We start from the raw sequence: 27,675 nt of genomic DNA, 5'->3' as shown, positions 1-27,675 counted from the left end.
TCAGCCATTATCTACTCACCCTCATGCCGAGGGAGGCTCTGCTGAAGTTTTAGAGTCCTCACATCACTTGCGGAGATCCCAGGGCAGAGGGGGTAGCAGCACAACTCCACCTAATGCAGGCTGACGGTGCCCCAGATTAAAACGTCCAAAAACACATAATTGAAACCACAAAATATCTCCACACTGCTCGTCCGTAGTGATCCAAGCGCGCACATGTGAGCGCAGTGTACAGAGAGGCAGTTAGAGCTACAGGCTACAATGAGGCTAAAAACAGAGTTCAAATTACGTTTTTTTCAAACAACTTTTTATGTCGCGGCTTCAGGACACTTGGATCAGTACGGACGAGCAGTATGGAGATATTTTGTGGTTTCAATTATGTGTTTTTGGACGTTTTAATCTGGGGCGCCGTCAGCCTGCATTAGGTGGAGTTGTGCTGCTACCCACTCCCCCCTGGGATCTCTGCAAGTGTTGTGAGGACTCTAAAACTTCACCTGAGCCTCCCTCAGCATGAGGGTGAGTAGATGATAGCTAAATTTTCATTTTTTGGGTGCATTATCCCTTTAAAGGTGTGTGTGAAGCTTCCAAGTTTCATTAGAAAATACACTTGATATTAAGGCTGCCCCCGACCAAGAATTTTCCCAGTCGACCAATAGTCGTCATTTAGGGCCATTAGTCGACTAGTCGCCCACGTGTTTACGATAATAATTTAATTATTAAATGATATATTTTGGGCGGGGCAACACAATGAGTTGAGTTGAAGGTGTGAGAAAGAATAGTATCAGTAACATTGTTAACACTGTGCTACATTACAGAGAAAAACAAAACCGTACTAATGAACCTTCATTAATATAGGCCTATATTTTATCTACAAGTGCACGTCACACACTGAGCGAGCCGCCTGTTAATGACGCTGTGGGCTAATGGGCATGTAGCTACTTCCATGTTTCAGATGATACGTCATGTTTGTAGTCGACCAATGAAGATGAGTTTACATATCACCTTGGGTTCGTCCTTCACCTTCTCAAAATGATCCCACACTTTGGATTTCCTGCCCGACATGTTATTAACTAGCCTGTGGAAAAACCGCAGGTACCAGCCCTGGAAATTAGGGACCATACACATGCTGCATCTTCAGCCAACTAATGACCTTTCTGATCGACTAACATTTCATCAACTATTCGGAGGCAGCCTTGGTTGATACCTTTTATTACATTCCTTCAAAGTCTTCACTACATATATTTTATGAGTCTGCATAGACATGGACTAAAGTGCAAATGGAGTGGTTGGCGATGTCGTACAACAGCGAAGTGGTAATTCTAGTTAAAGTACGTACTTCCTAACTGTGGGTGCAGTTACGGTCAGGTTATCCCAACAGTGTGAAGTGGCCTCTGAGAAGGATTCACTCTAATGTGAATCTGCTGCTTTGGCTGGAACAGATCCTTCAGTGTGCTCCTGTTTTTCTTGCTGCTCTCTTAAAAGCCTCTCTCAAGCCCAAGGTCATAATTTAACTTTCTTTGGCTTTCCTCGCCCTCTGTGATGCTTTTATCCTGAACTTACTCTTCGTGTAAAATGAACCGGTAAGCACTTTAATTACCCAGGTTTTCAGACGTGTGTGTTTTTCTTCTGTTAGGACGCCCGAGGTGGTCATGGATGGACCCTCCACATACACACAGGCTCACATCATTAGGACTGATTACACTCCGCTTGGTCTGGAGTCTGTCTGTGCACATTACCCCCTCACCCATTTAGAAACAATGGCGTCTCGGTAATAATTCACACTCCAGATCAGTTAAAGTCAACACAGACACCATTCTTGTGAGTTACCAAGGGTTACACACGGCTCTGGAATAATAATTGATCATAATAGTAATGATGACACTGCTGTGGGGTTTGACAGCAGGAGAGAGCAGATTTAAAAAGCTGCTCCTCCTCCTCTTTAACTTGATAGTGTGCGAATTATTCACCTCATTGTTCCAGTCCTGGTTAATAGTCTTCCCACCATCTGCTCAAACTTCAACCGGCTTGACATCATAGTAGTTTGCTGGCTCAGAGGCTAATGACAGAGTCATGCCAAATATTAGTCATGGCTAATATTTGTACATCTTTTTCAACAGCATTGCATACACACTCGTTCATTTGCTCTTCAGCCTGCAGATTTAAACTGCTGCTCTGGTCGCTCGCTGTATGTGTATATGTGTTATGTTAAATAACTTAGTATTATTTCAGTTGCGCACTGGAATGTTCAGGGAATAAATTAAGTGCTGTAGAGGAACTTTCAATGTAGGCGGAGGACGTGATGTGACCATGGGTATATTGATAGACTATAATAGAGCTGTATATGATGTAGCAGTCAGCCTTGCTGGCAATTTATCCCCACAGCCTTCTGGTACAGCAACAACAAATACTAATTCTCACTATGAGCCATAATCATAGAGGACATGTCTGTAAAACTGTCGACAGAACATCTTGAATGGCACACATGGTCTTTGTTTTGTGAAGAGTCAATAGAGCTATATGCATTTTTTAAATGTGTTTAAACCAATTTTTAGATTCAAAGTAGGCAGTGTCATGATCCGGCTCATAGGCTAGTTGCCACTTACTCAGATCCGCCCACCAGGACCTGCAAGATGAAGCAGACAGACACTCCAGAGGCAGGAGGCCATCACAATAGAAACAATACACATTTGTCCTTAATTTATTCTTCTTAAGAACAAGAACAAGAAGTTCTTAAAGGTACACTTTGCAGGAATAAACACAACATTCAACTTGGCCCCTCCTCCCTACACTGCTTGTACACTCCAAGCTACTGCTGTAGGAACTTTACATTTGCTCTTCATCCCTATCCCTTATGTGTCAGCTAGGGCTGAAAAAATGAAGGCAACGCAGAAGTGCCAAAAACTGCAGTTCCTTTAATGGCCACTTGAGGCTGGCTCCAAATGCGAGTCTGTTCCCATAGACCTCCATGTTGAAATGCCCGACTTTACAGCAGAAATAAACATGTTAACAGCCTGGTACAAAAAACAGTTTTGGTCTCTGTAGCTAATTTCTCACTTCATGACAACTGTACAGGGGGTGAAGTTTTGTAAAACTTACACATATACATTTCATTAAGACTTAAAGTTATGCATATTTAAGGGTGGGCCACTTTGGTGTGACAGGCTGTCTGCCGATAGTGTCCTTGGCTTCTAGGTCAGATCAACCCTCCCTCCTCCATAGCACCAGCCTCTTGACCAAATAAAATCCCTTCTGGCTCCAAAACACCAAGATGTTGACGGCCGAAATGTCAAACTCAAGGCTTCAGAAGGGGAGTCCACAAATCAATGGGTGACATCAAGGTAGCTACGTCCATTATTTTTACAGTCTACGGTGCTCACCTGTGAAAGTGAAAGTTAAAGCCAACCAGATTTACTCTTGTTTTCTAACAAACTTTGTCTGCTTGGCATTTGGCCTCGTTATAGTTGCGTACTGCTTATGGTTTGGCACCTGGTCACCAAAGGTTGCAGCCTGAATATCCCGAAAACAGAATGTCTCTGTCTCTTAACACAGTAAGAAAATACAGGCAGAGGGCAGACTCACCAATGCACTTCTAGTGGGTCATAAGTGATGATTGGAGGGGGTATCCTGTGTAGTATACCTCTAAAGTGCTCAGAGAAATTGATATTTAAACATCAAACACTACAGATTCATTCAAATTCATAACAACTGGGAAGATTGTGTGATATAATTGAAAACTGTGAAATGACTCCTGATAGACCTCATGGTGGTGTTTTGTTAGTGTGAAAATAATACTTGTAAATCTTTATCAGAGCCCCTAGAAAATCAGTTTTTATGTGTATCATCATCTCAATTTTAACGTCTACGGGAGGAGCAGGCAGGCAGAACGTAGAGACGCTGATACAGCTGGCGAAGCAACTTTTATAAGAATGAATGGGAGTCATCTTGCAACACAACTGCATCCATGAATGCGACGGTGATGCTGCAGGTGTAACGCCTCCCACTGGTGTTTGCAGCGGTGGAGGTACCAAAAGTGTCTGTGAGGGAGTTTTTGGGGAGTGCTGCACTTGGATTAGAATAAGACAGCATGAGGCCTTCAACAATTTCCTGTGATTCCCAGGGAGCTCAGTGGAGACTTCCTCTCCAGGCAGCGGCTGCCGGCAGCATGACATTCCTAGTTTGCAATTGATCTGTGGGATAAACTAACAGCATGGGGGGGATTTATAAACAGAGGAAAAGGGAAATGCTGTATCAGCTTCACACACAGAGACACACAGTTGTACACTGTGTACTATGCACAGTATGGTTACTTTGCATGTTTGCTACGCAAATGATTAAGTGCCACTACACGGTTAAGTATTGCTGCAGCAGAACCTGTGTGTGTGTGTGTGTGTGTGTGTGTGTGCGTGCGTGCATGCAGGAGGTTTCCTATTTTGTAAGTGCAGTGTGTAGCCTTTGTAGAGCCTGGCTGTGCACAAATACCAAGCTGAGAGTGGCTGTTGAACTTTGGAAATGTCAGCCACTGCTTCACCATCAGTTCATTCCTGGGTGTCCTCCCATCCTCCTTCCCTGCATGCCTTAAAACTTTCCTTGTGCTCAGAGTGACCTACTGAAATCTTTTGAAGCTGTGTCTGGGTTTGTGGGCAGCGGGAGCACAGAGGATACATGCCCTTAGTTCAAACACAAACAGGCTCTCAAAAATAACCTTGCCAGTTTTGCTCTGAAGACGTGTTCCCGGTCACAGCTAGGGCGTCGGAGGGAAAGGTGCAGAGTTGTTAGGGGAGTGAAGGGGTGCAAAGATCTTCCCCTAAATGGAAACCCCAGTAAAATGCAATACATTCCAATAGAGGAGTCTAATAAATACTTGAGCATTTTGCTTTGACTGTATCTGAGGGAATTCTCATTAGTTTGAGGCCGTAGTTAAGTACAATAGTTTGCCTTCTATTCCCTCGACAAGACTGTGGGGAGCTGTCCATGGTGCTGTCACATGCTAAGCAGGATTAATGAATACATGCCCCATACCAGTACAGTTTACCTTGCACTCCTGCTCATAGATCCCGCTGTGAAACAGGGAAAAACGTCTCCTTCACCTTCCCCATCCCCTGTCACGCCTTTCTCCCAGTGCTTCCCAAATCACATGCCTCCGAGTCAGACACAGCACTGGCTCTCCCAAGAGGAGAGCGTCCTCCGCCGCGTAGTTTTACACTGCGTGCTGCATGATGAGCCTCCCTCATCTGTGTGTTGTTTACATGTTGCTGTGTTGTTCGCTGAGAGGCAGCAGCATGTGATTGCTGCACCCCAGGCCTTTTTCGAGAATGCCACTTCAGAAGAATGCAAAGTAAATGTGTAGCTAGTATATGCCAACAGTGCTCTATCTTTACACTCACCAGCCTAATACATGCATAGTTCATGGACACTGAAGGTCTTGCCTGAGTGGGGGAGAGAGGGGCCTCTTTATGCCAGCTCTAATCGGCTCACACTGGTGCTACACTTTGTGCTGCATGTTTACATCTTTCATAAATAGCACGCTTATACCACTGGTGTCATTGAAATGTCTTTAAAGGGACAGTTCACCCCCAAATCAAAAACATATTTTTCCTCTACCTGTAGTGCTATTTATAGGGCTGTAATCAACGGAGGAAAATCTACATCAACCGAAATTCTACCTACTCTTCGACCAATTGATTGGTAAAGTAACACCAGCACTGATCGTCCATGAGAATTTGAGCATCAACCAACCAACCAGAACTTTACAGCCCTAGCTATTTATCAGTCTAGATTGTTTTGGTGTGAGTTGCAGAGTGTTGGAGACATCAGCCGTAGAGATTTATGCCTCCTCTTTAATATAACAGAACTCGATGGCACTCGGCTTGTGGTGCTAGGGGCGCCAAAAACATAAGCCTCTCGTCCATGAGTAGATGCACACTTCCTGCTGTGATGTCTGCCTTCTCTTGAATATAATGGAACTAGATGGCACTCAGCTTGTGGTGCTTAAAGCGTTGAAAAACTCAACAGCAATGTCTCTTTCCAGAAATTATGATCCATTTACCCAAAATAATCCACAGACCTTGTTGTGAGCAATTTCATGTTGGAACTATTTTCTTTCTACCGAACTACATCCGCCTACCATATCACCACCGAGAAGGAGGTGTGCATCACCTCATGGAAGAGAGGCTTGTGCTTGTGACAGCATGAGACAGCATGGCGTCCTCTTCAGCTGAGCTGTAATGTTACCTAGCTCAGTGGTGCTAGGTGAGCTAGCAGTAGATGCACACTTCCTTCTGCGTGCTGATACAGTTTGTGGGTTTAGTTTGGTAGAAAGAAAATAGTTCCTACATGAAACTGCTCACAACAAGGTCTGTGGATTATCTTGAGAAACAAGGTCATGATTTCTGGAAAGCGACATTGCTGTTGAGTTTTTCAAATATATTTTTTGGTGCTTAGAGCACCACAAACTGAGTGCTGTCTAATTCTTTTATATTCAAGACAGGGCAGACATCTTTACAGCTGATAATTTCCAACACTCTGCAACTCAGACCAAAACAATCTAGATTAATAAATAGCACTAAAGGTAAGAGATAATTGTATTTGTAAATTTGCTGTGAACTGTCCCTTTATAGGTAAACTTTTCTATAGTTGCTGCAAGTATCACCTTTGTTTACCTCCTGGATACTTGCCCTCTCTATTAAACCAACAAGGTAATCAGTCAGTTGAGGGAACAAAGACACTGTTGGCTCCTCAGTGACAATTACTTCTTCCTCCACATATCAACTCTCAGTGAACTGTAGTTGCTGATTCCTGACCTTCCTTCATACTCAGCAGCAGATCTAAGTAAAATAACGTTATTGTCAGCCTCCTCTCGCTTCCCTCTGCCTTATTTTCCTCCCATGAGCACACAGTCTCGAGGGGGGTTTTAGAAAGCTCTTGAGTGCCCCCATGTGTTCACTGGTGTTTACACTCAGCTCAGTGTACTACATGTGTTTGCTGTTGATGTGAGCAATTCAAAAGTTTGCTGAGATTTTTGCCTTGACTCTGTGTTGAAGAAAAGACTGTTTGTTTTAATCACAGCTCCCCCGAGGTTTACTGAGTGCCAGGGTTACATCTTCTCTCATGCAACCACTTCTGACATGAATTTTGTGCAAGGATATGTGTTTGTACATGTGTGAGTCAAGGCAATAATGCAAAAGCATACGTGTGTATAATGCACACATTACAAAGAATTCTGAATGCATGTGTCACCAACAAAACGAAGGCACAGATTTGATATGGAACAATATTTTTTGGTCTGTGCACATGAAACACCTTTAACAAGTGTGTCTTCTCCTGTCTTTGCAGGAAGCGCTTTGAACCTGACATGCCGGGCATTTTTTGGCTACAGCGGCGATGTCAGCCCGCTCATCTACTGGATGAAGGGAGAGAAGTTCATAGAGGACTTGGACGAGGAGAGGATCCAGGAAAGCGACATCAAGTAAGAAACGCTGCTGGAGTTGATTTCATAGGACGTGGCTCTAATGAGGAATTAATAGCAGATGTAGATAAATTCACTGGAAAATATTAAAGGACGATACCAGTGGCTTTGCATGTTTTAGCCCATTAACTCCAAATTGCAACGCTAAACCAACCATTTTCCAGGGATTTATTTGCTGCCTTCCAAGCTGCTGCCGGTTTTCATTTATTTTGCTGTGGTGTGACCATCGTGCAGAGACTTAAAGCTTGTTTTAAAGCATTATTCATTCATTGTGTCACCTTTATTGTTTTGTTTAAAGGACGTTATTGTCTAACGGAAATGCACCAGCAAGCAGGTGAAAGCAGGATAATATGCTCCATTGTGCACAGGAACAGTAGAGCTGCATCCATCACATACGTAGCAAGATAATCATCTATTATATATGACAATATGTGTGTTAGTGACAAGGGAGCACACACTCCTGAAATAGAAAAAACAAATGTCAATGATAGGAGGAATACTGTTTATCAACTGCAGTTGAGTGCAGTGTATGGCTATATACTATATACACAACACACTACAACATTAGTGCCAGTGTGTTGTATTGTACTGCAGTTTCTTATTGATTATTTGTCCCACACCTCATTGCATTTACCAGCTACGCTGTTGAAAAGTCAGCCACAAGACTAAAAAAAAAAAAAACCCTCAACAAACCTGCACACTTGGAAAAGAACCAGTGGTGTTATGTTGTTTCTTGCATTAAAAAAGTTTGTTGTTCTGCAGCTGACTGAAGCCAGGGACGTTGGAGTGCTACATCAAAGAGAGTTTTCAAACCAGTCCTGTGTGCAGCTGTATTACCAGCTCTGGCAAAAAGAAAAAACATAAAAATGAATACAGGTGGTGAATTGTGTGTTACGATGGATTATCTAACGCGAGTTAGATTCAAGTCTGTGGTTATCTTTCATGCTGAAATTAGCTGAACAGTTGTTAGGGTGCAATACTGTTCTTTAAATGGCAAGATTGGTTTTGTTCATTTTTGCTTGGCCCCTATCATCCAATGTTTTTGTGTCCAGTACTTGGTGAGACAGGTTGCAATGTAACCACTCCGGGCATGTTCACACTGTCAATTAACATCCAATGAAAGTGCTTTTTTGCCACTGACAGGCTCATATTGTTATTTTAAGTGTCTGGCAACATTATGGAAAGGATCCCTACAGAGACAGACCTTTTCGTTAAAAACAGTGACACCCTTTTTGTTTAACTGAAAACAGCCCCCTAATTGCCATCACCATTCCACCAGACTCCATGTAAATAAACAATAATTTTAGCGTGTACAGAGCCAGCATATTTTCACATCTTACTGAGTGAATTAAGGGTTTATTTTAACCAAACCAGAGTTAGTGATTGATGGAACAGTTGAGAGATGAACCAAAATAGTTTTTGTGAGTTTAATTTTGTTTCTATCAATTTTGAATGTAGTGTGTTTTAGGATAATAAAATGACTAGTTTTTTTAATGGAGTTTGGTCAATTTCGTAAAAGCGATTTTTTTGCTACTGAGGCTCAGATTGTTATTTTAAATGTCTGGCAACATTATGGAAAGGATCCCTACAGAGATAGACCTTTTCGTTAAACAGTGAGACCCTTTTTGTTTAACTGAAAACAGTCCCCTAATTGCATCACCAATTCCACCAGACTCCAATTAAATAAACCGTAATTTTACCATGTATAGAGACAGCATATTTTCACATCTAACCAAGTGAATTAAGGGTTTAATTCACCAAAACAGAGTTGGTGATTGTTGGAACAGTGGAGAGATGAACCAAGATCATTTTCATGAGTTTTATTTTGTTTCTGTTGACTTTGAATGTAGTGTGTTTTATAATAATAAAATTACTGTTTTTTCAAATGGAGTTTGGTGAATTTTGTAAAAGCGATTTTTTGCTACTGATAGGCTCAGATTGTTAATTTAAGTCTAATTTAAGTACAAGTAGTCCTTTTTGTTAAGGAGTGAGATTTTTTTTTAAACCAGAAACAGCCTCCAAAATTGCCGTCACCATTTCCACCAGGCTCCATGTAAATAAACAATAATTTTAGCGTTTACAGAGCCAGCATATTTTCACATCTTACTGAGTGAATTAAGGGTTTATTTTAACCAAAACAGAGTGGGCGATTGATGGAACAGTGGAGAGATGAACCAAGATGGGTTTTGTGAGTTTTATTTTGTTGCGGTTGACTTTGAATATAGTGTGTTTTATAATAATAAAATTACTGTTTTTTCAAATGGAGTTTGGTGAATTTTGTAAAAGCGATTTTGGGGCTGTTTCTAGTTAAACCAAAAGGATCTTACTCTTTAACAAAAATGTCCATCTTGGTAGGGATCCTTTTAATAAGCTGTCACACACTTATAATAAAAATCTGAGTCTGTCACAGGCAAAAATAAGCACTTGAGTGGATGTAAGTGGGTTACACTGCCGTCCTCTTACTGCTGCCATCTGCAGCAGTCTCATCCAATACTGAACTGATTTAAAAAATTGTTGTTCCCATTAGGGAATGGGGAAATCCAGGTTGAAAAATACCGAACTTACCCTTTAAGGTTGTAGCTTTCCTGAACGTGTATCTGTGGTGGCTTAACATGTGGTTTTAAAAGAAAAAAATATGCCATTACACAGTTTGTGAAATAGGTAAGACATGCCACCAAAGCACAGGAATATTTACTTAAAAAACTTCAACCTGTCACACAGAAAAACATCCCTTGCTGTATGACATGCAGTCATAAATTCTCCTGCCAGTTTAGCTGTTGATTGTCTCGGAATACTGCAGGGTTTGAGTCAGTTTCTGTTGTAAGTGAAGGAAGTCTGGAGTTTGTACGATAAATGTGGGAAGGATTCATGTCAATTTTATAGTACTTTGGACAGTTTTAGAAAGCAGATCTGTCTTTGTTTAAGTTCTCACACAGGAAGCAGTTTGCTTGTTCTGTGTCTAACCATCTCCTCCAATGGCAAGCATTTTCCCCTTTAATTTCTGAGCTTCAGAACAGGATGCACATTTGTCACTTTATACTTACAACCGCATTAGGAAGCCACAACTTTGCAGAAAGCAAATCCATGTCTTGCTCCCTGTCCACATTCATCAGATGTATGTGTTTTTAACATTGTGCACCAGGGATGAATAAGTGTTGGCCACATCCTTAAAAAAAGCTGTTTCTGTAACTCGCCCTCTCTTGTCGTCTCCAGTCAGTGTAACATCGTAAAATTCGCCCGGCAGGCTTCACTTTCAGGCCTCTAAGATATTTAAAACAAGCCCATTTCCATGTTTCTCCCTCCTAGTGGTGTAACATATTTAAACAAGTCCATTCCCTGGTCCATGTGCATGTTTCCCATTAGGGCTGTTTGGAGAGGCTACAGCTCTGGGGAGACAGCCCTGTCAGATGGTTAACAACCGTCATTTTTCACACCGCCGCCACTATTGCTATCTCCCTCGCTGCACCCACCTATAGCGGCATGCAGATGGGAGAAAGGAGGGGGAGAGAGGGGAGAAGGAGGGAGGGAGTAGACAGGGGAAGAAGTGGAAAGAGTAAGAAATATGGAAGAAGTCAGGAGGAAAGTAAAGAAGACACATCTGCGACTTTGCTCGCACGCTGATATGAACATGCAACAGAAACAAATCTCATTTTAACCACCGGCGCTGCTCTGCTGTCTGTGTTGTTCTCTGTCTCTCTCTCTTCCTCCATTACTCCCTGACACCAGGATTCCCCCACTCACTGGCTGAGGGGTTATCATATCAATAATTCATACCGATATTTCATGCAGCGGATCAATAATGTATTTGATCATCCACTCTCTGTTGCTGATGCTGCCACCCGAAGCTCTCTCACATCCAGCCAGCTCCTCGGCTTTTCTTCCACAAAGTCAGCCAGACATATGGACCAGGCATGGATGGGGAGCAATGAAGAGAGAGGATAGGAGAAACTAAACATGAACAAATCTGTGCTCACCCTGCAGCCAAGCTGCTGATTACCTCTCTTCTTCTTCAGGTTGGCACCCACACACTTTTAGCTTTATTACTAATGCATCAGCAGCCAAAACTTGAGCTAAGAGATGAGCACTCATACCTTGGGCTCAGAGTTTCTGCAGGCGTTTATTTACCCAACCCAGAGCCTATTGATTCGGAGGGGTTCATTTCTATGGTAACCCGGGCCCATAAATTCTCATTTACACCAGCAGGACAGGGCTATTGTTGTTATCATAGCACGGATGACTGGACATTAGCATAGCATGCAGAGATTAATAAATTAGCAAAACAAATCTGGCTCAGCATAATAACGAAGGTGATCAATACGTTATTGACCCAGTTCAGTTGGTGTTTTTGCAGGTGGACGTTGAATTGAATGTATAAAAGCACTGAATAAGTTGCAAACACAGAAGTTTCGCTCACGAGGAAGGGAGAGAATATTGAAAAGAAAAAAGTGCCTGCAGCAGCCATCGTTTGGGAATGTGTTCACGATTTACTCAGTCGGCTAACTTGATATCGATGAACTCGTTCAACCAGAAGAAAAGTAGAGCTTTTTACTGAAGAGTTTCACAGAGATTTACATGGAATTCTAAAAATCTGACACCAGTGGAGGAACCTCTGACAGTAGATGCATAAAGCATAAAGTATATTGTTGTGGAATAAAAAGACTCAAAACACAGGATTGGACCTTTGAGGGATTACATGCAAGAAAACCAAAGAATTGGTTCATCATGACAATTTGTAGTGTGTGACAAACAGGCATTGTAGGTACTTTCCATTACTTCACTTGCTATTCCAAGTGTTATTTCCTGCCAGAAAAATGAAGTAAAGATAATGAACAGAAGTCTTTGATGCTTGGATATTTTGTGATTGAGGGATATCTGAGCAGCAGCAGGATAAATCTTCATGGAGTCCAGGCACTGGTGGTGGTGGCTGATGGCTCTGAGGCTGCTGAGCCGGATGAGGCTGATGAATCCGTAAAGACTAGATAGTGATGGGGAGGTGGAGAGTGCACACGACGGCAGCAAGAAGGAACTACAGCAGAGAAAGAACCACATTAAAATGAGGAGCAGTAAGATGATAGGCTGACGGAGAAGGTGTGTCGCTGTGCTATTGGTTGATTGTTTATCAGCTGATGACTCAATTGACAGACCCAGACAATGACACCTAGAGACGGTGAGTAAGCATACGTGCAAGGAGTGAATGGCAGGGTGTGAGAGAAAACTTACAGCCTGAGCTTCATTCAGACAACCGGCTCCAAGAACAATTGCTTTGGTGAAGCCATGGCAGACCAATTAGCTGAAGTCACGTCAGGATAATAAGAGTTTATGTCAGGTCATCTACACTATGGATTCCCACCTCTAGGGGTCATCCGACCCCCATCAATCAATTAAGCATTTAAGTATTTAAACAGCCACTTCAAGAGAAGGCAAAAACCCAACAATATATACATCTATATTTATATGGCACCTTTCATCAGTGGCACTCCCAGAATTTTTTCATAGGAGTGGCCAGATGGGGCCGCTGAAAATCAGGAATTTAATTCTTCTGTTGAAGTATACGGACTAGAAAACTATGTCAATATGGAGAGGTATGTAATAAGACTGATATACTTTGGTTTCTTAATTTACAGCTAAAATGACTGGAAGACAATAAAGATCTTATCTTATCTTATCTTTAAACCTCATCAACTAAGGCTAACAAGCCCGTAACTTCGTGCCTCTCATATGTGTTGCATTAAACGTGAGAAATGTGCCTGGACTTCCCTGGGTGAGTGTGACCTCTCCTGTCTGTGGGGGTGTGTGGTTGACTCACAGCCAGGCCACTGCTCTTGCTCCTCGCAACCAGCTCGCTCAGAGCAGACGACTCCATTGGACACCCTTCGGATGCCGTTCCGTCGGACCAGTTGGCTGGCCAGCTCGCTCTTCTTCGTGGTAGCGTGTCAAACGCGTTCTCAGTCTCTTTTGTCTTCAAACTGTCTTGCCTCCGGCGTCTCCCTCATAGCATGCCCTTTCTAGAGCCAGTGTTTGGTTTTTCTCATCTGGTCCACTGTAGGAACGTGGCAGTGCAACATGGCAATCTCCTTGGACAAGGACCTGCTCTCTATGTAAATATAAACTGCTCATTCTAAAGGAAACAAAAACACAATGATTGTTATTTTTATTTCTGCCAGTATATCCCCCTAAATCTGACCTGTAAAAGCTGAAGTTAAGAGATAATCCTTAGCTGTCTTTTGCAAGTATTTGGCAAGCTGGCTCGTCTGATAACCATAGGTAGCCTGTCTCATAGCTTTGGGGTGTAATCGACGAAGGCTGCATCTCCGATTTATCTTCGGTTGTCGCTGGGAACCTTTAATTTACCTGCAGCAAATGATCGCAATTTTCTTCCAGGAAAATAGCTGAGTTCAAATTCACTCCTCAGCCCAGCTGTTTGTGTGTTACTACCTGTCATTCAGCTACGATCTGTATCTCTGCGTTTCATCTAGACCTTGTTATCCACCTACTCTACCTTGAGGTCCTCGTCGTCTCCATTCGAGGCTCAGGTTGATCAGTGGTGGTCATTATCCATCAGGTTGTACGGCAGCGAGCTGCGTTGCCTCATATGCTGTGATAATATGAAACTAGAGGCTTCAAAGTACCCACCACTCCCTGGGGAGACATGAATTATTCCCGTGCCTGCTTCTCCCAGTGCTCCCAGCACCCCCCAACCCCAGCGCACAACAAACTCAGCTGAAACCACAAATATCATCAGCACCGCCTCAGCCTCTCTACGCGAGGCCCGTGATACACTTTCAATTACTGATGCCAAATCTCCCCAACAAGCTGTCCTTATGTGCAGTTTATCGGCTTGAAGGCGAGAGAGAAGAGAGATGCTTGAGAGTCATTATCCCCCCTACACACTCACACACACACACACACTTTCCTCGTCCCACTCCTCCTTCTCAACACAGCCGTTATTAACACATACAGTACATGCACATGCTCGCGCACACACAAACAGAAGAGATCTCGCTTTCATTTGCACTTTGTTTCCTCCAAAGTGTAATTTGTGCTGAGGGTGCTGCAGAAAGTGGGCTAAGTAGTGTGTCTAAGGTATGAGGGAGCATTATCTCCCCATTCTCTCCTCCATCAGGCTCAACCAGCCCAGCGGGGGACACTCATTTACTTTATGGAATATTACTTTCTCTCCTTCTCTCCGTTACCATGGCAGCCGCTATAAAAAGATTTTCTTCTGATCGCCATTATTTGATCCCCCCTCCTCCTTCCCCCACCGCACACTCTGAGGAAGAGCCCTTATTGATTTTCATTTATCATATGTTTTGAGTGCAGAGAGAAGAAATGAACATACCTTCAAGTACTTACAATAACACAAAGGGGAGCTTCATGGTGATACACTTCTTACAAAAACACGACACTGATGGGCATTTTATGGCTCAACCGTTGGGAGTTGTAGCGCAATATGTTCTGTGTTTGCTGAGCTCCAGTTCATAACACTTGAATCCCCATAACATACATGCTGCCTGCCGTCACATCCACTTGCAATGATTACATGTTCTTGTTTAGCACAGATCAGAGGAAGCTTCATCTCATCTCGAGCTGCAGAGAAGTGTTGCTCATTAAGTTTTGCTTTGTTTGTCTTGCAGGGTTGTCAAGGAGCATCTTGGTGAGCAGGAAGTGGCCATTTCCTTGACTATTGACTCCTTGGAGGAGGAGGACCTGGGAAATTATTCCTGTTATGTGGAAAATGGTAACGGCCGTCGCCAAGCTACCATCCAGCTCTTCAGGCGGGGTAAGGGCGGTTTGACATTTCCCACTGCAGCCTTGAGGAGTTTTAACCCTTCAAAGAAATAACTGTGCAGGATTTTCTTTTAAAACGATGCATTCAAATGCACAAAGTATTCCAGTGTTTGCTCTTATTCCAAAAATGATAATGGCCCTCATTCATCAAATGAATGCTGCATCAATATCCAAACCTGCTCCTAAATACCGTCATATCCCACACCTCTTAATCTGCAAATGCTAAATTCATAAAAAGGCCTAATTCAGAATATCAAAACAGAATATGCTGTTTACATGACTGGTATCAAATTCAAAATATTGTATTGTATATTTGGAATAATAGTGGAATATTAACTTGCGTGTAAACGTAGCCAATCATCACTTATGACCCACTAGAAGCATGTGGCGGTGTATTTTTCTGTAGAGACTCTACCCTCCACCTCAGTTTTCTTATTTTCTGTGTTTGGGATGTTGATGAACGTGTAACCCCCCGGGCTTTATGAAAAGGTAGCAACATATACATCGTCAAGAAACAGAAGAAACAGAAGTCTAGGAAGGAGAAACATCAAACGAGAGTGAATCTGGGGTTGACTTTTACTTTCACTTTCGCAGGCGAATGTGTTTTCAGACCCTAACAACCAATCCTGCATAGTATACCTTTAACATCCAGTCTTTGCATTTTATTTTCCCGTAAGTGGCCTTAAGGTTGGAATAATGATCTTATCCCTCACTGTCTGACTCTATCATACATATATTCTGTATCAGCTCGCTCCAACTCTTCATTAAAGCTACAGTATTTGATGAATGAAATATTCAAAGCCTGGCTGCCTTGTTTTATCAAATGGAAATATTCTACATGTCTTGTGTATCATTTAATCACATTTCCCCCAAATGTCAGCCTGACATATTTGGTATGTTTTGGAACTCTAGGATCTTCACTTGGAATCAAAACTAAGTTCTGTGTGTTCTGAAGAACAACATGGCTGCATTTGTTCAGGTTAAAGAGGTTAAAGCTGCTTTAATCAGTATTCTTATACAAATAATGATCAACTGAAACTGAAATGTTTAATGTGAAGGGGCAACTCGTAGCGACAAACCCAAAGAGAATAATCAGCTGACTGCAGAAGATATGGGAATCGAGAACCAGTTCCAAATTGTCCACTCCATCTGAATCTTATGCAGCTGAGTTTATCAGTTCCTTGCAACAAGGAGGAGTCATGGCGGAGAGAAAGAAGCGGTCCAAAGCGTGGCCTCATTTCATGAAGAATAATGAAAAAATGATCATTTCAAGTGAGGGTGGAAACACCGGCACTCTGCTGAAACATCTTCCTAGACACCATGGGCTTAAATTTCAGTGATGCCACGTATTTGACGCCCTACACTGGAGTGTCACTGCTTCCCAGCCAAGCAGCACGTCCATTACAGGTGGTAGATATCGTGATAATGACATTAGCGCCATGCAGGCAGGCTTAGCAGATGTTTCTTTGACTGAGAAAACCTAAATGAGAATGAATGCTTTACAAATATTCTGTTACTTCATCTCTAATAGATGAGCACCTGCAGGCCAGGTCTTTTTTCTACTCTTTTTCTGTACTGCATTTAGCCAATAAATAATCTGACTGATAAGCAGAGTCGATGAGGACATTGTTATGAATAAAATCTTACCAATTCCCATCCCTTGACTTCACTTTCCCTCGGCTCTACAGAACATTTTAGCATCTTTATCTCTTTGTTTTGGCTTGACGGCCCCCAGCTTTGCTGTTTTGATTGACTCCCGTTCCTCTTGTCAGTGTTGTTTCCAGACACAGCAGGCAGCTGTTTGCAGTGATACAAGCTCTGATAAACCCACTGTACACCACCTCAGAATCCTGCACAAGTCTGATCTTCAAAACCAGCACCGTAATACTGCACCTGCCTGACCACCTGCTCAAAGGACCAATTAGTTTGGCAAGTCAAGCCAACCCATTGACTCAAGATCCACGTCCTGACCCAAACCCACAAACCCTAACCATCCACTGTTCAAATAATTCAGTCAGAAGCACATTTAAATTTAAGGAAATACAATTTAAATAAATATTTCTCTCTTATTTTTATTATTTTGAGCAGCACATCCCCACAGTTAACTTGCCTGTTAGTAACGCACCTGATTGACGAATCTCTCATATTCCTGATGGCATGGAATACAGAGCTGACACACAGTCAGCAGTCAGAGGATTAAAACATTAAATTAAATTATTGATGTTTTCATTATATTCCAATATATTTATTACCCAACATCTTCGATCCAACCTACATGTTCTTTGTTTTACCCAGAGCCAAACCTGGAAATAAAATTCAGTCAGACAACTTACATTTTGAATGTTTATTTCAACAGCAGAACATAGTTAAGAGTTTGGCGTTCAGACTTCGGCCTCATCGCTCCTCTTGTTTACGTGAGATATTGGGGAGTGATTAAATATTTCCACTGCTAGCTGGGGCCTGCAGGTGGGTGCTGGGGTGGAGGTAGGGCTGAAAGAGCAACCAGAAGTACTGATGCAGGGCAGCAGCAGCATAGACATGGCAAAGGGAGGTCTGGGAAGGTTTTGGGCATGTGTGGTGGAGACCAAAACAGAGCTAAAAGGAGAGAAATTTAACAGGTGGCCCAAAACATTAATCCAAGTTAATGCTAATGTTGTTATGTATCTGCTAGATTTGTAAATTTGTTAAGTTTGCTATATCAACTTCATATGGTCTATAGTACTGTGTATTAATGTTTCTTTTACAGATTATTTTTGCTTCCCCCAAGTAGCCAGAAAATCTGTTATTGCAGGTTTAAAGCTTCCAGGTGTACACAGTATAAACACATCTGGTGGTTCAAGATCACTTCAGATAATGGAGTAATCTTAAAACAGCAGAAAAAAGCCTTCATACACCTCACTTCATCCCCCCACCCAAAGACCTTACAGCACTCTTTTAAACATCCTTTTCTTTGTCCTTTCCTGTCCATATTTTATTTCTTCTTCCCTCCACGCGTGTGTTAACAATCTGTGCTTGAGCTCCATTTGGTTGCGCCTTTCCATCCTACATGTGCTCCAGCAGCTGTATAGCTATTTTGGCTCTCTAGCATGACTTGTCTGAAGCTCTTTTCATGCACTGGTTGTCACCCTGCAAAGAGAGGTAATTTGATGGCTGTTTAAACAGCAAATTGGTCCTCAGCTTTTCCCAACAGGCCAATAAGTTCAGCATACAATTACATTTTAAGTCTTTATCTGTCTGTCTCCCTGCTTTAATCTCTGTCTCTGTGACCGTCTTTAGATGGCCCAATTCCTTTTGAGTGGTCTTTGTAGACTCCAGACAGCTTCATTTAACTCTCTCTGTCAAAGCAGCATTTTCAAGGAGAGGGATACAAAGAAAGACTTCAAATCAAGCTTGCTCTCTCTGTAGCTCACACATTATTCTGATGTTTATTTCATGATCCGCCTCCCAGAATGCTTCACTCCTAAGCCCTGCAGCAGGTATGTGAATGTCTCTGCAGGCACCATCTCAGATGAGATGAAGCGAGAGAAGGCAGAGGGGACTTGGTGGTCAGTGACACATAAACAACGACAGAGAGTGAGGATGGTTGTTTGCTGAAAGCAGTAAAAGCCAAGAAATTACATTTTACAGGGCCAAATTAACACTGCTGTCTTTCTGAGTTAAAGTAGTTGTGGTTCATTAAAAATACATCAAGGATAATGTGCTAACTGATACAGAAAATGTGTCTTCACAAGTTAAAGGACTAGTTTAACGTTTGGGAAAATACCCTTACTTGCTTTCTTGCCAAGAGTTAGATGAGAGGATTGATTTCCCACATGGAAATTCTGACCAATCAAGAGCAGCTTTCTCACACAAGGCATTTGATCTGGTCCGCTTGTAAATGCTGCCGTGAGAACGTGAACCAACTCTAGGTAATTATACAACTTTGTAACAAAATTGGTCCCTGATTCAGACCAAAGCAAGACAACTTTAGGTCTGAAAGCACCCTTAGTAACAATCACTTGCTTGCAGGAAAGGAAATTATCAACATAAAATTGCTTGCACTGAAACTAGTGAGGATATCTCATGTCATTTAGAGAAATGTGAAGGTGTGTATCTTTGCAGTGTAGGCTACTTAATCTGAGATAATATGGAGGGGGCATTGCGGTTGCCATGGCAGCCAGGCAGTGCTCCAGCCTACAGTGACAGAGATATAAGGTTGACCTGTTCTAGCTGAGCCAACCAGGTAAATGCTGCTTTCATACACAACATAACTCATCCTTCCCCAAGCTAGGTCTCTGGGGAGATAGGGGAGATAATAGAGAAGAGAAATGAATGGAGTGACAAAGGGATGGGGGAGGAGAAGCAAGAGAGCTCAGAAGAAACGGAGAGAAGAAGACGAGTTATGATGGAGAGGGGAGTGAGATGACTAGACTGAAGCCTCTTGTTTTGAGAATGCCTCCATCCATGTCCAGGATTGTCACAAGTCCCACTATGGACGACAGCCAAAGTGCAGGGCTGTGTCATTGCCGCGCTGCTCCAAAGAAATGAACCCAATTTCTCATCATCCCTCCCCCCGTTTTTTCCCTCCCTGTGCCTCCCTGCACTGTGCCCTCTCTTTTTTCCCAAAGTCATTATGAGTCTGGTGTCTCTTCCCCCTGAAGATTGATGCTGCTTCACTCCGAGCTGAGCTCTGAAAATACTGATGATTGTCCAGCCTTACAGCAAATGTAAATGCGTACTATAAGTGCCCCATCCTCTGAGTTTAAAGGAGCAGTGTGTAGGATTTATAACATGTTGTGGCATCTAGCAATAAGGATTGCAACCAGCTGAACCTTCTCCATGTTAGAATTCCTTCAGTGTTAATTGTTCAGGAGGTTTTGAGCAGGAGCTAAATTATTCACAGAGGACAGTATGGCCTTGAAATAATATCACAATATCTCAGGGTAGATACAGTTTTGCATGTCAACCCAAACAGTTTGCCTTTAAATATTAGTAAAAACTAATAAGTGATAAATGGTGTCATAGGCCACCTCCGCTGTTTAATGAGGGTTATTGTAGTTGGATGGACATGGCTTCTTTCAAGCCTCTTTCAAACCATCTGTCTTCTCTGAACATTGCTGTCCTCAAAAGAATCCCTTTTCCCTCCTGGCCTGTCAATTGAAGACTCGGCTGTCCATTTTTACATCTAAAAGAAAAGGGACATTCTTTCAAGGACAGCAATGTCCAGAGAAGAAAGATGGTTTGAAAGAGGTGGGAAAGAAGCCATCTACCTCAAATTGGAACAACCATTGTTAAAAAGAAGAGGTGGCCTACGACACCACTTACCACCCACAATGCTGTCTCGGGATCCTGCCCCAGACGACCTAATGCCCATTCCCACCTGGGACCATTTAACCCTAACGACGCAGAAGATGGTCGGGTGGGTCAGCGACTCACATGTGACCCTAACAACTCTGAACTCAGGGCTCATGTGTGACCTCAGTGACTCTGTAAGGGTTCACACCCCCTCAAAGTTTAAAGCCTGCGACTCTGCACCAGTGCATTAGAACAGAAGACGCCTCTTGGATAAGAGGTGAAATTATATGAATTTTTTGTATGATATTAAAAATTATCCCAGTATTGTCAGAGAAGATTCTCAGTCATCCAGGTCATGGTGATCGTAAGCGCTATAATTGTAGGCAACTGGACTTGCTTGCGTTTCTTGAAGACGTTTCGCCTCTCAACCAAGAAGCTTCTTCAGTTCTAAATGACTGGTACGAAGTTGCAGGCTTTAAACCCAGTATTATCATGAACTAGATGATATGGCACACCCCTAGTTTGCTCACCTATTTGATCTGATTGTTTAATGTGAAGTCACCTCATTTCTGATCCAGACGTTCAGTAGGTTTTTAACCAGGAGCCGAATTATCTTCAGAGGTCTCCGAAACAACCGAACCAAGAGATTTAAACCAGTAAAAATGCTGAGTAAAGCTGTTTCACGTTTATAACATAAAATCACAAATGGCCCTATCTAGAGCATGCACGCAGTAGTCGAGCTAAGCTCATAGCTCAGCTAATCAATCAAGTCGGACTTCTCGTCATGTCTGAGTATACATGCAGAAGAGAAAATCGAATTTCTGACCAAGTACGCCTGACTCCACCTCGATAGGCGTTCAGGCGCTGTGTCCTTTGTAATGTAGTGCGTATTGAACTAGTTCTGGGTGACCCGAAGAGGAAGCTAATGGTGAATGAAGATGGCGGAGCATGAATGTAGTTTCCTCGTCCGTCCAGAAGTGCGTCTTCTGCTTCTCGGTCGCCATGGTGTTTGTTTATTTGTTTTTTCGGGAGATACTGCACTGCTGCTACATCATCTTCTTCTTCCGGGTGAAAGCCCGCAAAAGAAAAAGTGGTGCATGCGCAGAACGCCGAGTCCGACTCCAGTCTGACTAAGTGGATACATGCAGCAATAGTTCGATTTTTCAATTGAATTATCTAGGTGCATTAGTCGAGCTACGGATAGTCCAATTTCAGTCAGACTAAGCTGTTTACATGTGTTTAAAAGTCTGGTTTCAGTCGGACTAAACTGTTTACATGCGTTTTAAAGTCCGGTTTCAGTCGGACTAAACTGTTTACATGCATTGAAAAGTCCGGTTTCAGTCGAGCTAAGCCAATAATTTGATTTTCTCAAGTTGCATGCAAATGTACTGATGGATGGGTTTGTGCATTCTGGGCGACTGTAGAAACATGGCGTTCTCCATAGACAAGGACCTGCTCCCTCTGTAGATAAACGGCTCATTCTAAGGTAACAAAAACACCACAATTTTTATTTTTAGGTGATTTTAGACTAAAAAAAAACTTGTTTATTTCATTACATTTCTGCCAATATATCGCCTTAAATCCTGCACACTGGATCTCTAACAGGGAAAAGAAGAAGAATGCACCCTGTGAGTCCAGCCTGGTGCAGAAAGAAGTCAATAGTCTGTTCCCGTGTATTTGTAAGATGTATGTGTTTTCAGCATACTGTACCAGCAGTTTTAAATCTTTTCTGCTCTGTGTGTCGTCCTCAGCAGAACTCATGTACACCGTGGAGTTGGCAGGAGGGCTGGGAGCGATCCTGCTGTTACTCATCTTCCTCATCTCCCTCTACAAATGCTACAAGATCGAGCTGATGCTTTTCTATAGGAGGCACTTTGGCAGCGAGGATGTGGATGGAGGTAAAGAGAGCATCACAAACAAATCCTCTTCGCTGTGTCTTCCCAAAGATCTCCAACTTGTTCTCACTATGTTCCACCAGGCCTTTCTTATCCAAAGTACAATGTCAAGCGGGCACGACTGCGTATGTGCCGGGTTGGGTTTGTTTTCATGGATGTAAATATGTTCTGCTTGTTTACCCATGTGCATAAGATTTAATGTGTGTGTGCTGTCAGAGCCTCTATCCATAACAGACTCCCTGCTAGATACAAATGTCTTCTCCGATCTCAGTGACAGCAGCCCATTTTCTCTTTCTCTCTCTCAGCTGTTGGTGTAGAGGTGCACGTGAGTGTGTGCGTACATTGCTGCAATGGCTGCATAGGGAAGAGAGGGGACAGATTTTCAATTTGTTGCCCATTTAAAAAGAGATCAGTCTCAATATGTCATGGAATGATGCCCACCCTCTGCTGTCGAAGGCCACGTAGCAGGACACGGGGACCGGCCAGGCGCGCAGCTCCTTCCCCGAGCGACACAGAGAGGTGTAAACAGCCTGAAATTGGAGGGCAACTTTTTGTTTTCTCTACAGAACATAGTTAACTTTTGCTTCAGTTAACAATTGGTGTGTTTGTGTCCCAGTATTTTCCCTTTTCGCTGACTCTTTCTGCTCCCTCCTCAAAAATTCTGGAAAGACTGAACTCGTTTTTGAAACATTGGATTGTTTCTACAGTAGCATGAATTATCTATTACATGCTGTTTTGTTGACTCAAACTTCCACATGATTAAGTCATACCGTCAGGGACCCGTAGATACAAGCTGTTTTTGATTCTCCAAGTTTGCTAGGTGGTTAATTTCAGGTTGGTTGCTAATTTGAAAGTGTTGTTTGATGTTTCAGATCCTTTCGAGCGCAGCCCTGGCCTTTCCAGGGAGTTTCAAAGCTACGTGTGCTCCTCAAAGAGTTTGTGAAAAAGCCCTTCTTCCCTTTTTGGCTGGCCCACAATCCAGTTTCTACAGAGCGTAATGACTAGGACTCACTGAACATGTCAGTGGTGCTTTTTTTCCTCCCGTCGTCTATTTTCTGCCTTTTCAGTTCCTCCCACTGTCTTCTGGGAAATCATTTCGAGGTGGGGAGGAGGGTATTGCCTGAGCCTTGATTTTGGTATTTCTGTATCTACCCCACTTTATTTCACCTACACTATACTGTATGGCCAAAGCTATATGGACCCCCTGTTCAAATACTTGTGTTCTTTTGGTGTGTGGCTCCTTTTTTTTTGGGGAGGGGGGGATCTAGGCCACTTGTTCCAATTAAGGATGCTAAAGCAGGGTTTGGAGAAGTAGTTTTCCGTTTTCATCATGACAGTGCCTCTGTGCACAGGGTGAGATCCAGAAAGAAAATGGTGAACTTGATGAACTGGAACGTAGACTACGAGCCTCATCACCTTTCATCAGTGGCCAACTTCACTAATACTCCTGAGGCTGAATGGGAGCAAATCCCTGAATGTAGGTTCTGTGGAAAGCCCTCCCAGAAGAGTACAGACTGTTAAAGCAGCATTTTACAGAAAACATAAAGTGACTAAAAAATCAATAGTTTGGTGTTTTGATTAAAAAGAATTTGTGGTTGATGCCAGACAGACGATGTAAGCTGATGCAGTTGATGTGGTGTAAAGTAAGACTATTTCCTCTGACAGCTATTTGTATAATCTTTGAGGAAATAAACATTACATACATTTTGATGAGTTTTTTGGCAGCGTTATCTGATAATGATTATTTTATAATAGTTAAATGAGGAGTATAGCGCTCTGCCTTAAAGGAATACTTCACTCCCTAAATGACAATTTGTATATCAGTTACTCACCCTGTGTTATGTTGAATTCATGGGGAAAAAAAAAGTTTTTATCAATGCATCTTTTTAACTAGGAATCCAAAACCGGAGAAAAGTCTTGATGAATTGAATACATAGGGGTCCGCGTTTAACAACATTATTCCACAAACTCTCACACAACTTGTGCAGTATATTCCAAGTCTCATTTATCCAGTCGTATGCTCAGTACTTCCCAACAATCAGCCCTTTCCAAGGGGGACCTCTGCTGAAAGTGAAACTTATCAATAGAACGACTATGTACAATATATCAAAATAATTTCAAGCTAGATTTACCATTTATATTGATACAGGGTCAAGTTGTGTTACTTAACGATTGTAGCTTCGGACGCCTCAGTCTCACACGCTTTGCACAGCTTCAACCCCCATGTTCTCCAGCAACACTCAGACAGACACAAAGCTGCTCCTCTGTTTAATCTGTCTGTTAATTAGTCTACAGTGCGACATCTGTCTATATGTTGCACAAGCTACGCTAAATCAGTCTGGTAGATGAATGAAATTACTGTAGTAGCACACGTACAGTTCAGCGCTGCGCTGCTAGTTTGTGTGTGAGGTGGGTCATAGGGCATCACCGTTCTTCTTGGTAGCTGTAGTCTGTTGTGTGACATTGAGACAGCGCCTGGATGCAGGTGACATATGGGTTTAAAAAATGCAGCGACAACACAGATATTTCATATACAAGACGTATATCATATGGACAACGTGTCTGTCGCTCCTTCCCTCCCTCGGCCTCTCTGGTGATGCTGTGTGCATAAATAAGATTAACAGCCTGAATAAATAAAAAGATTTAAATCATTTTCCAGAACTAGATTCATTTGAAAGGCCAACAGATGGAAAATTACTTTTTAACTCCCCCGACAAAGATTTTTCATTGTTTCAAACTACAATGGATTTAGACCTACCTGATAAAAGTCATCGAAAAAGTTGCCACATGAGGGCAGAACCAGAATAAATGCAACATATCTTCAATTTCAGATTTTTAAACAGTAAATAAGTTTTAGTTTTAGTTCAGTTCCTTGTCTGTTCTGGGAAGTACTGAGCCTACAATTGGATAAATGAGACTTTGTTTATACTGTGCAAGTTTGTCAAGGTTTTTTTTTGTTGTTGTTGTTGCTGTATATGTTTGCTGTTATTAAATGCAGTCACCTCTGACTTTAATTCATCATGAATTTTCTTTCTTTTTGGTTCAAAGTGGAGGCATGTACACAAGTTAATTATTTGTCATCATTTTCCCCTTTTTATTATTATTATTTTACTTATTTTTTTCCATTTATCTATTCATTTTTTGTTCTTGTCTATTGGATTTCCTTTCACTGGTCTGGCTTTCTCTGTTTGTTCCTGTGTTGCTGGGTGGAGTTGTCTTTTATGTCCTTGTCGGTTCTATGTTTGTTTGTTGATGTTCTGTACATCTTTATTAAATTATCAATAAGTGTAGGTGTGCAAGAAAAACAAGCTTTTCTTTATAAATTCAATCTAACATGGTGGAGTAATTAATATACAAATGGTAATTTTGGAGGTGAAGAGTAAGGGCATTAAAATTGAAACTGCTGTGAAAGTTGAGCCAAAGCAATTTTAAAAAGCTGTAAAACCTGCATGATGTTGGAACAAGGTGTTTAAAATTAAATACAGGGATAGTGCTCAGTTGTCCACATACTTTTGTCCATCTAATGTAATGTGTGTGTGTCCAAGGTTTTGATTGTGCCCTAGGATTATATTGCCTTTTGAGCTGGATGTCAATGCATCTTATTTCACGAGCTACTTCCCGCTGTTTCCCTCTGTTTTCCAGAAAACAAAGACTACGATGCGTACCTGTCCTACACCAAAGTGGACCCTGACCAGTGGAGTCAGGAGACCAGGGAGGAGGAACGCTTTGCCCTGGAAATCCTCCCTGATGTCCTGGAGAAACATTACGGCTACAAACTCTTCATCCCAGATCGAGACCTCATTCCAACAGGAAGTAAGCACTGTGACTGTCTGTGCATACGTGCTTGCACATATATGTTCATGTGTCATATTGTATTGGACAGTTGCTCGTGTACTATAGTTGCTGCAGTGTTTGGCACATTTGTCATTCAGTAGCGAGGACCACGCCATAACAATGTGTGTTTAGAGATTTAATAAAATGAGAAAGAACTGGATGTTGAGGATGGATGTGAGGAGCGGACGAACGTGTAGGAGCAAGTTGTCTGTTAGGCCAGTCTTGGATGGATATACTGAAGGCTGGGAGAAGGGTCAGCAGACTTACATAGAGCTTAGATTTTTGTGAATGTAGGGACAGTATGCCCGAGATAACCAGCAACTGAAGACTTGAATGGTTTGATTGGTGATGCCCAGTTTGACTGCTGTGGAAGCTGTGCCAGTGTGGAAACAATTATTGGAGAAGTGCTCTAAAGATATGCCAGAAATGTGGAGGACTTGGTTTGGGCAGAGATAGGAGTCTAGACAGAAATTGTAGATGGGGAATAAGGCTCCCAGCTGGTCGGGTTTACTTCTCTTCCTGCCAGTCTGTCTGGCATTGCCATAGATTCTTCTGATTCTCTCATATTCACATTCTGGAGAAGGATAATTGGTAGATGAAGTGGGGCTGAATTCAGAGCACCGCAGGAAACCAAAGATAGGCAGCAAAAACATGGATTCTGGAGATAAGGCAACCATGGGGGATAAGTAGATTGAATGTGTAGCAGAGAATAAGAAGTAGAGAATCGATACAGAGGTGTAGAAGGTTGGAGGTTTCTGTTTTTGCAACTTTTTGATTAGAATGGGAACATGGTAGTGGGAGGTAGAAGGACAATGGCTGCCCTTAAGTAGTGTGATGGAAAAAGTTGATTACTAATAAATAGGTCTAGACAGTGAAAGAGCAAGGTAAGATTGCAGATAGACATGACGTCAAGGACTGAGAGGTGGTTGCAGTCAGTTATAAAGGCTTAGAGTGTGAGGCGAGGTATTCAAAAGGTTTGCCAGTTGTGCAGCTTGTTAGATTTGTGGGACTGGTTTAGGATGAATGTCCAGTGTTGGGGCCAAAAGTTTGAATTTCTGAAACAAGACGCAGGACACTAATTTTGTACCCAGGAACATGAGCTGCACCGATAATGAACTGGACAGGTTTGAGTTGTAGGACTCCAAATGAGTATGGACTTCCTAGAACATTAGTGTCCCCAAATATTAGCAGCTAGGACGATGGGTGCAACTCACTGAGTGCAGACAAAGGAGAGCAGGACTCTCAGGTCACATCCACACTAATGGGTTTTAATCTTAAAAATGAAAATGAAAGCAATCACAGCACAAACAAGCGTTTCAACAGTGTTTCAGAAATCATCTCTGTCCATGCTAGCACACCTGAAAATGCATATCACATGAGCATTCATAGACACTGAACATGTGCATGCCAGGGTAAACAGGA

General features: G+C 42.3%; 1 protein-coding gene across 5 annotated transcripts in view; it reads left to right on the top strand.

Annotated features, from left to right (window-relative positions):
- il1rapl1a (interleukin 1 receptor accessory protein-like 1a) overlaps positions 1 to 27,675 on the top strand; it is a 277,412-nt gene that overhangs the window by 242,294 nt on the left and 7,443 nt on the right. For 3 of the 5 annotated variants that reach the window (XM_033618135.2, XM_033618132.2, XM_033618133.2), the window contains exons 7-10: positions 7,330 to 7,462; positions 15,097 to 15,242; positions 22,276 to 22,422; positions 26,062 to 26,232. In XM_033618135.2, coding sequence (XP_033474026.1) covers positions 7,330 to 7,462; positions 15,097 to 15,242; positions 22,276 to 22,422; positions 26,062 to 26,232 — 597 coding nt within the window. The remainder of the gene's footprint in view (positions 1 to 7,329; positions 7,463 to 15,096; positions 15,243 to 22,275; positions 22,423 to 26,061; positions 26,233 to 27,675) is intronic. The other 2 variants (XM_033618136.2, XM_033618134.2) reach the window with 1 other exon arrangement.

The sequence above is a fragment of the Epinephelus lanceolatus genome, chromosome 14 (assembly GCF_041903045.1).
Source record: "Epinephelus lanceolatus isolate andai-2023 chromosome 14, ASM4190304v1, whole genome shotgun sequence".
Lineage (NCBI taxonomy): Eukaryota > Metazoa > Chordata > Actinopteri > Perciformes > Serranidae > Epinephelus > Epinephelus lanceolatus.
The sequence above is the reverse complement of the archived record's forward strand: the minus strand, read 5'-3'. Positions and strand labels throughout refer to the sequence as shown.